The 10,047-nt window shown below is 41.1% G+C and overlaps 1 protein-coding gene across 1 annotated transcript; it reads right to left on the minus strand.

The window, feature by feature from the left end:
• Positions 1-839: 839 nt before the first annotated feature.
• si:ch211-114c12.2 (uncharacterized protein LOC336578 homolog) lies at positions 840-9,353 on the minus strand. Its single transcript, XM_034607579.1, has 10 exons — positions 9,260-9,353; positions 7,963-8,024; positions 6,950-7,636; positions 5,968-6,597; positions 3,033-3,145; positions 2,800-2,911; positions 2,621-2,696; positions 2,365-2,436; positions 2,119-2,268; positions 840-1,382 (listed from the first exon to the last, which is right to left on the minus strand). Exons 2-9 carry the CDS (start codon positions 8,001-8,003, stop codon positions 2,128-2,130), a joined length of 1,872 nt encoding a protein of 623 aa, XP_034463470.1. The 5' UTR covers positions 8,004-8,024; positions 9,260-9,353; the 3' UTR covers positions 840-1,382; positions 2,119-2,127.
• Positions 9,354-10,047: the final 694 nt, after the last annotated feature.

The following is a 10,047-nucleotide window of genomic DNA, read 5'->3' on the forward strand; positions in this document are numbered from 1 at the left end:
GCTAGCGGACGTTAGCATTTTTCAACATATCAGTGGACATTTAGGCTACAAACACAATATAAAATTACGCCGTCTCGAGTTGAATATGAATATCAGGTCTTGTGAACACTTGGATGACACCACACGAGCAGTATGGAGGCATATTATGTTTTTTTCCTGTTGTTTTAGATAAGTCTAATATCTTCAGTTGTTTTGGATTTGGCTGCTACTCGGTTTACCCCTGAAACTCCGGAAGTGTTTTGTGGACTCAAACACTTCACCCACCCCTCCATCAGCATAATGGTGAGTAGATAATGAGTGAATTAGTTTTTGGGTGAACTATCCCTTTAAGACAAAGGCATAACACAATTTCTCTGAAATATTTTTGAAGAAAAGATCAAAAGGATTAAAAAATGATGGTTGTTTCAAATGTCGGAAAATGAATATGGAACACTGACAATTTTGGTTTAGATATATAGTGAAAATATTTATAAAGTTCCAAGCTTTATTTGTTACAGAATAAATATCAACCTCCTAAAAATACATATTGTGATTCATAAAATCCAGATCTTTATCCCGATTTGCACCAAATCTCACCTGTTCATTCATCACTCCTCTAAAGTAAAATTGTTAAAGAAAGTGAAACAAAACTCCTTTATCCACCCCTTTAATCCAATCCAAACAGCTTATGGTTTATTCCTTGGCCCATACTGCACCCTTCCACAATCTTTCAGTAAAATTAGTTTGCAGAATCTTGCTGACAGTCAGACAAACAGCATTTAAAACAAGGGGAGCACTACTAATGAACTGATTCTGCATCTGTTCAAATCTACAGTCAAAATAAACACAACTCTGAAATGAAGCTTGTTAAACTGAGTTTTACTTCGTCTCAAACAATAAACTGGACAAGTTGTACAAGTAGTAGTCAAGTGTCAGTTGAAGGGCCACGTTTTCTAAGAAACACCGATGAGTGATAAAATAAGAAACCTCACGTGATAAGTCTTTAAAAATGAAGGTGAGTTGTTAAATTAAAAATATTATTGAATTGGACTTAAATGTTGCTGGACTGGTAAACAAACAGAAGGACAAAAAATGCTAATACTATGTAAAATAAAGACCGCGGAGATCACTAGCAGCAATTCCCAAATCCAAAAATACATCAGGAAAAAAAGCAAGACAGTAGCAATTAATATAATGCCATATGTTACAAATCTTCTAAAACAAAGTACTGCGGTACTTCATAGATGGAACTGAAACACTAGTACCAGAGAACAAGTGTAAGCAACAACACTTCGTAATATACAGGCAGGTTGGGATTGTACAGAGAGAAGGGTTTGTGCAGTCCACCCAGCAGAAGAACTCTCAACCATATCCGTTTTCCAGTGTCACGTCTGCAGACTGTGCTGGGAAACAGAAATAAACCACAGTTAAAACATATGCAGACAAAAACATTTCTCAAAGTTCTGTGAATTACTTTGTCATTATAAAATTTATAAAGAAATTACAAGATTTATTTCCGGGATTAACCCTCTGAAAACGGACAAATGGCCCCTAACTGGCCATGGGTGATTGTGGTTGCATGCTCCTGTTTAAATTGATCTAAAATAAAAACTATAACAGCTAGAACATTCATTTTAGCAGCAAAAAGTCTAGGCCCCAAACCTTTGTCTCATAATGTCATACACGTGTGATGACGTCAATAGGTTTCGTAACATATGGAGCAAAACGTATTGATAAGCCCAACCTCAGAGAAAAATGGGCATCTCTGAAAATCTAAGAAATGTTAACTGTTCAAATAACTGAAGAAATAATTTGTTCATGTTTCTATATTTCAACGTTCAATGTTTTATATATTTGGCAAATTCAATGAAAAAACACCTCCGATACATTTTAAAAATGTATCACAATTCCAGTACCTTTATGATTATATAATCATGGTTTATTGAGTTACATGACCTTTTTACTTAGAAGAAATGACATTGCGGTAGGCAAAAATACCAATGTAGTCACTTCACTGGTGGACGATTTCTTTTGCAGAGTTCAAAGGGTTAAATGACAGAGCAGCAAAGCCGATTCATATTATGTAGTGAACAGGCCTACTTATGACCTGATGATGGACGACATGCTACAGTTTCTTACCGGATGTTGTCACCAGCGTTGTTGGTTGGGCCCTCTGTTGTACGGCACACGTTGACGCATCACTCTCATGTTGCGGTATTTAGACATTATATTGTTACTTTTTCTAAACACGGGTCTCTGATTTAGGAAAGGACGTGGCACCAAGCTCTCCTGATTAAAAAACAACAACAAGAAATTCACATATTATTGATTTTAAAAGCATTTTCCCATAGGAAGCAAGAGATCTCTGAACAGGGGTATACATACCATGAGTGGTCTTCTTACATTTCCAGACATTTCAGGACCTGGGTTCCTTGGACCACCAGTGAACTTCGGTCTCTGTAAAACAACAGTGACTGCTGAATACATGGGCAAATAAACAAAATATTTCTAAATTGCAGTGTTTGACTCAGTTTTAACATATTAAGTTTAGGTGGTGACCCCTGTACATTTAACAGATGATTCTTCAGGGTTTTACCACAAAGAGCTCAACACAGTCCATTTAATCAAAAGCCCCACTCACCTGAAACGGTGGTGGTGGTCCTGGCTTTCTGAAGGGCCTCCCAGATCTGTTGCTGTCCACCATCACATTAAACGGCCTGAAAAACAACGAATAGAACATCAGAAACAGGACACTCACAAAAATCTCACATTTAACAGATGAACTTTCTCTCAAATTGTTGGGTATTATAAGAAATGTACCTGAACATCTTCCTATCCACATGTCCCCGTTTTCTCTCTTCAGGCGACGATCTGGAATTATTCGTCCTTGAGAGTCGGCTGTCCGATGAGTCTTCTTCATCTGAGCTTTGTTCTAAGCAAGGAAAACATTTTTATTAAAGCTTGTGGCTTAGAGGCATGTAAAATGATGTGATATAAAAAAACAACTGAACATTAGATACTGGCCGTTTGATTACAAAAAAAAATGTATTTACCACTATCTGACTTTGGGCTGTGATCTTTGGGAGGTGAGCCGTCCTTAGAGGAGCTTGGCCCTGGAGGCCAGTGGGACAAAACAACAAGGTCGCGTTTCTCTATGGGAGAAGATCTGTGGAATGTGTCGCAGACGTAGTTAGGATCATCAGCATTCATATACCAGCATCATGTACAAACAATTTAAATGTGTCCTGGATACATTAACATATTATTCATGTGTTTCAAGAAACAGACTGAAAGTAGAAGATAAAAATCAACCTGTTGACTCTTAAAAGAAATGCAATATAAACCAGTAATGAACAGCACTATTTTTCAGGCAGATAAAAGATCATAAATCCACGCATTACACATGGGTACTTACAAAAAAATCATGGCATGTCCATGCTCTTCTATTTTTGTACCCTGAATCAATCTGAGCTCTCTTCATTTACTCGGTGATTGTTAGAGCTGGGAAATCTTGGTGGCGACTTTAAGATAGTGGTCTACATCACATCACCAAATCTTCTATCATCCCTCTCGCTGAGGCACAGGAGGACAATGCCCTTGTTTTCACTGTCACACTGACGTTCGGAAGGTTTTTAATCATCAGGTCATTCTCTGTTGTTCCTTTAGTTGCATTCAATCCATTGTCCAAACAGGGTCACAACATGTATGTCAGAGAGGCAATGGGAGGTTTGAGTCTTGAAGACGTCTGTAGACATGACAAGTCCAGGTTGAGGATTATATAAGTTTCTTCTCCATAGCTGTGCAGCAGCTTTAAAAGATGAGCCAGTCCAGGGTTCAAAGCTACTTACTACAGGCTTTGCAGTGCTCTCAAGTGAGACGTCCATTTCTTCAGATCTCATACTCTCCTTAAAATTGTTGGCATTGGGCATGGCTATTTTTGAAAAGGCAGGATTTTTACAAAGATCAGATTAATTCTGCAGTAAAACCAAAGTGAAAGGGGGTTGTGCAGTGCCCTCGTTTCCTCTTCTAGTAGCTTTAAGTTACAGAAGAATTTGACTGAGGACTCGTTTTGTCCGTAACACTAGACGTCTTTACAGGTTGACAGGTGCAGGATTAGACTTTAGGTGCAGTGGGCTCTCATTGCATTAGCCTTGTAAAGCAGCTACTGAATATTGTGAGTTCCCTCAGGCGCATGATGAGGTGTTCATCATGATTGTTACATTTAGGTCAGACTTCAGATTTGACACAGTAGCTGACAAACAGCCACAGCCCTGTGGGTCCAGCGCAAATGTTTTCACACCGATAAGAATAAACCAGGGGGTGTGGTATGGCTGCGCAGAACAGGCTGATCTTGCATTTGTCCACATGCCGTATCAAGTTGGAATTTTGGCCACTCGAGATCTCTTCCTTCATTCTGTTCTCATCTATTTCAAATCCATCCTCTTAACGTCTTAATTTTCCACTTGTGCTTCGTCCCTTCGACCTTCTGTTGAGTTCTCAGCCATTATATCTCTTATCATATAGAAAATAAAAAAACGTCGTATGAAGTGATTTCACTGCAGGTGTTGCTGATGTGATTAAAACGAAGCTGCTCATCTAGTAGCTCAATAGTCGCTGGTTATGCCTCGTTTTTCATTACGAGTCTTCTAGACGATTCTCTGGCTTAGACATTTTTAACATGTTCTGATGACGACTCCAGTATTTAAGACACTGTATGAAGTGCAATTGGTAGTTTGTCTCCTCTTCTCTCCGCCTGAACAGAAATGATGTCCACAGGGCTTTTTGCTTCAGATGGTGCAGAATTCTGTAGTTTATCCAGATTAGCTGATCCTTCTGGAGCTAATACTTCGGTTTGCTCACTGCAAGTATGTCATTTCCACTCCTGTGTCACACGAACTGGGCATTACATTGGGTATATGGCAGATGTGTGCATGTAGTTACGCATCTTATGAATGTGAGATAATACGAATTCTTGAATTAGTTGACTGATGCGTTCAATTGGCCAAAAAAAAACAAAACATTCTTTGTCTTGGGTTTGAATGTTAAAAGTCTATAATTAACTTTAGAGCTTTATGAAAAGATTGTTATTGGTAATTTAATTTAAATAGATAAAGTGAGAATTTTCAATCTTTATCTCTTTAGGTATTTTTCGGTTATATTCTCAGTGAAAGTCAGACATATGTCCTCACTCTGACGATGACTGGTGATGTCCAGCAACAAAAATTCCTCTTCACAGTTTAAGGACTTTAAACTGTCTCTGTGGCCATCATCCATCTTGATTATGTTGTGATTAAACTGAGGGAGATTAGCTTTGTTTTGGGAAATTCTTCAGAAATACCTCTTGACTTTTAAATCTTCTGTCCTGTCTGTTTTAGTTGGAGCCTTGAACGATCACCATTGGACATCCAGTTGATGCATCTCTTTTTTTCCCCCAAAGTCCAGGTAAAAGGTGACATTTTGCCAACAATGTAAAAAGGGAACAGTGTGACATTTCTGTGGAGTTTTCATGTCCTTATTTTGTGTACATGGATATACTGCTTTACAAACGATGTTGTGACTTCAGCTTCGGATTTGTTTTCTACCAACGATGAAGGGTCTTCACGACATGCTGAAGAACAACTTTCTTTAAGATATATATTGTTGAGAAACTGATGACTCCTCAACAGCACAGACCAACAATTTTTTCCATGGACCTCATCACAGCAATTATACTTTGTCTGCTTTTAAAAAAGGCAGGCTTTTTGTCGACATGATGCTGTAACTTAGAACTTTCTCTTGAGCCCGGGATAATATTTGTGAAACAGAGGCAGCACGCAGACAGGGAGGCGTTAGAGAGCTTTTCATCAACTGAATCAGTGTTGCACATTTAGCCCATCACGACATCTCCATTTTCCACAGATGGCACCCCCTTCCCATTGAGACATTCTTTCTTGACCTCTTAATCATCATCAAGCCCCTGCGAATAGTGCTACAAGGAAAATACCGTACCTGTGTGTTTTCAGGGACCGGCGAGATTCCACCTGCTCTTTGTCTGTGTCCGAGTCTCTTGAAGACTTGCTGCCATTGCCATCTTCTCTGGGGGGTGAATGTTGTGGTGGCCTCCTTGGATCCACCTTTCTCAGGGGAACTGGATTTGACTGGAAACGTCTCTTTCTGGTAGCAAAAACAGAGCTGAAATTTCCCCGTGGGGTGTAGTCGCCCAGGCGGGGCCTAGGATTCACTGATGGGGGAAGTCTGAGCCCCATAAGAGACTCTGCTTTGACTTGTCTGCCTCTACCTTGGTAACTTTTATCACCAAAAGGTTTACCACCAAATGGCCTGGGAAAACTGAAAAACTGAGGTCGCTCTCTCCTGGGATGTTTTAGATTGCCATGCTCTGGTGCAGCGTCTGCAGGGGGCATGCTAACATCAGATATCCTCCTCTTGCGGGGTCCAGGCCCCTGCCTTTCCTGAGGGCTCCTGTGGTAGGATGATGACTGTGGTGGACCTCCTTTCCATGAGGGGGATCTGAAAGGGAGCTGGTGAGGGACATCTTGTGCTCTCTCTCTACTGTGGGATCTGCTGCCCTGCCTCTCCACTGGACCACGCTGCCGCCTGGAGTCTTGCTCAGATGACCACCTGCATATCCATCAAACAATACAGAAATGATTACAATGACAGATCCATTGTCATGTTAAGTGGGAGGCGGAAGTTTTAACTTTTATCTTAATGCAGCCCCTTCATAATGTCATGAAAGAATGAATCAGGTAGGAGAAGTAAATTTTCACAGAGTAATTACAGATGTAACACTCCTCTCAATGGCAGGTGAAACCACATTTACATCAGACCCCCATTTATCCCCTCTAATAATTATGGGTTGGGGCAGAGTAGAGGTAATCATTATGACCACTGTGATTGGGAGTACTGGGCCAGCCTCAGGCCTCCTCCTTAATAATTTTACCCAGCTGGGATAGTTGCTTCACTCCTGTACCTCTCTGGACACGGGCCTCTCCCATGCATCTCTCTGGGGCTCCTCTGTGACCCAGAGGGCCTGTGCTCTCCATTGTGTGGATGAGAGAAGGCCCCAGCCTCGTTCCAGCGCTTCATGCCATGACCTGAGTGCTCATAGGGCCTTTCTCTGGGGCTGAAATTCCCACGAGGATCTCGACTCCGCTGCTCCTGATGGGAAAAACCTGGCTGCCTTTTGTGGCCCCTGAAAGACCCCTGAAAGGCTTGTGAAGAGCCTGGCCTCCTGTCAGCTGGGTGGTTACGAAAATGTCTCGGGGAAGGTGACCTGTGCCCTGAGGGTTGGCCATGGAAAGGTGGGCCCCTCTGACCTGGGGATCCTTGTGCAGGACTGCGAGAGGATGAAGGATGATGACCATGAGGGGGTCGATTTGGCCTAGATGCCACAAAAGGCCTCCTCTGGCTATGATGCGGTTCCATTTTTGGAGAGTATGATTGAAAGGAATCCTGATTCGGGGACCTCATGTTATTGAAACGTGGCTCCCTTTGCTCACCCATCAGGGGGACTCTCCTGACAACTGGGGGTCGTCCTCTACCTCTGGAATCTTTCCAGTTAAAGGGGGTCTTTACTGTGTAACTTTGGGCATCTCTTCGATTTTTTGGGTTATAGTTCCCTTCATTCTGCCCCATTCCATGACCATCTCCGTATGGTCTGAGAAGAAACAAGGAAAACAAAGATACATGGATTAAAACACATCATCCCATTCTAAAGTATAATATTTTGCAACAACAATGGCCATAGACTTAAATCGCTATCATTGAGTGCAACAAAAGATTAACAATCATGAACGTACAGTGTTTCCCATAGGATGGAGCTGTAGCAGCGAAAGTAAACCACACCACTCCCCCACCCCCTCGGCATGCACCCAACCAAAAACCTTACATTTGCATGCACCTCCTCCGGGGAGAAATTGTCCAGTTCATGTCTGAAAGTAGCTAGAGAGAACTGCACAACTTGACCCAGTCAAAATACATTACCTGGGCTTTATGCGTGGTGGTCCAAAATGTGGTCGGACCATCTTAGGAAGTGTGTGAATAATCTAGGGACAAAACAAAAGAAAATCAATCTGAGTTGGACAGCCTTAAATAGATAAAATACTCAATTCCTAAAGCTAGCCACAATCTCGGACCTGTCCTGACTCCACTGTGGAGAAAAGCACATTACAGTCTGGAGTCTGAATACAGCTGTTATTTCATAGTATAGATTCAAAATAGTGAGTAAATCAAATGAGCATAGTCAAACGATTCCAAAGCAATGGTACAAAGTGCTAGGGGTGTGACATTGCGAGGGCCAACCCACAGCAATGTTAACTATTGATTATTGATAAGAGAGTCACTCAGTCTTAATCTTATCAGTTTCCTTTCAGACAAAACAAATACAGCAGTTACTGTATTACAGTTTCCTTCATTATAATGTTCGAATTATTAAAACAAACAATATACACGTTATTTGTCCTCTGATCTAGTAGCAAAACAACCAAACAGGACTGTCTTAAGTATTGTGTTATTCATAAATAAAAATAACCGTGATTAAAAAAAAAATATATATATATATATATATATATATAATAGAGATTTTATTTGAATATGGTAGGGTTAAAATCAACCTGAAATTAATCGCATAATTAACTACATCTAATATACAAAATCACAACATTCCTCTATTTCCCCTGGTAATATTGAAAAGGTGAGATTAAACAGGAATCTGTGCAACCATGTTAAATTTAATATCGCATATTAAATTCACCCAGATGATTAAATGACAGTAATGATCAACTCGGTTTACAAAGGAGCTTCGTGTTCAGGTTAGTGTTTCGGAGTTGGCCGCCGTGTCAGCTTCAGCCCGGATCCTTCACTCATGCGGAGCGGATCACCGAGCCTCCATTTACGGTCAGAGCTACGGACAGTCAGCTAAGAAAACAACACGACATCCATTACGTTCAAGACGTATTTATTTGTCTCTCTCTGTGCGGACACCAAGTCCTACACTGTAGCGGAGGAGGACATTTTACTATCACACGGGAGCCTCCATGTTTCCTCTTGGGTTATATTTAGAAACGCACCGTGGAGAGACTGGTCGAGTTAACGCTAACCACCTTAACTCGTTGCTAAGTCAGCTAGCATGGGTGTTTCTCTGGTTTGTGACGCTGCGCTCAGGAAAATGGCACCGAGTCGTGTCCAGCATGTTATTAACAATTGGAAAAATTAAAAAAAGACAGACATTTTGGCTTCGTGTGTCAGTAAGTGTAATTCAACCCTTAAGAAAACAACTTACCCGAGCGCAGCCGTCGATCAGATAAAAGCTACGTGCGACACAGCTCAGCCTCTTCCTCGGCGCATAGCACTCGTCTCTTAAAAGAGCATTTAACAGCCAGACTGAGGCGCCACCTGCTGCCCCGGAGGGTGAACTACGTGTGTACTACTAATATGTTTTAGCTGTTTGTTATACTTTGAAGGGATAGTTCACCCAAAGCCCACCAATTCTTCTACTCACCACTATGCCGATGGAGGGGTGGGTGAAGTGTTTGAGTCCACAAAACACTTTAGGAGTTTCAGGAGTAAACAGAGTTGCAGCGAAATCCAATACAATTGAAGTAACTTGGTGAACACTACTTCAAAGGTAAAACAACAAAGTCAAAAAAAACATTAAAGCCCGGACATTCATCACTCGAAACGAGGTCATTTACACCAACTTCGTAGCCCAAGTGTCTCCTTAAAAAAAACTTGACAACAATATCCACTGTGGGGCTTGCAGAGTGGAAAATTAACCTATTTTGAAACATTGTGCATTGACGTGTCCATGCTTACACTCTGTTGTATGTGTTATTTCAGGTGCTGTTGCCACTTTCTCAATCAATATGAGAAATAATTACCTCCAAGATGTTATGTTTTCTCCCCTGCCCATTTGTTTGTTGGTTCATTTGTTTATTTGTAACTACGATTACGCATAAACTACTGGAGGGATCACAGCAAAACCCGGTGGAGAAGCCGATTCGATTTTGGTGCGGATGCAGGAATTTATTTTCATCTTCTTTAACATTGTGAGATAGGTTGTTTGTCAGC

This window comes from Hippoglossus hippoglossus, chromosome 14 (assembly GCF_009819705.1).
Source record: "Hippoglossus hippoglossus isolate fHipHip1 chromosome 14, fHipHip1.pri, whole genome shotgun sequence".
Classification (NCBI taxonomy): domain Eukaryota; kingdom Metazoa; phylum Chordata; class Actinopteri; order Pleuronectiformes; family Pleuronectidae; genus Hippoglossus; species Hippoglossus hippoglossus.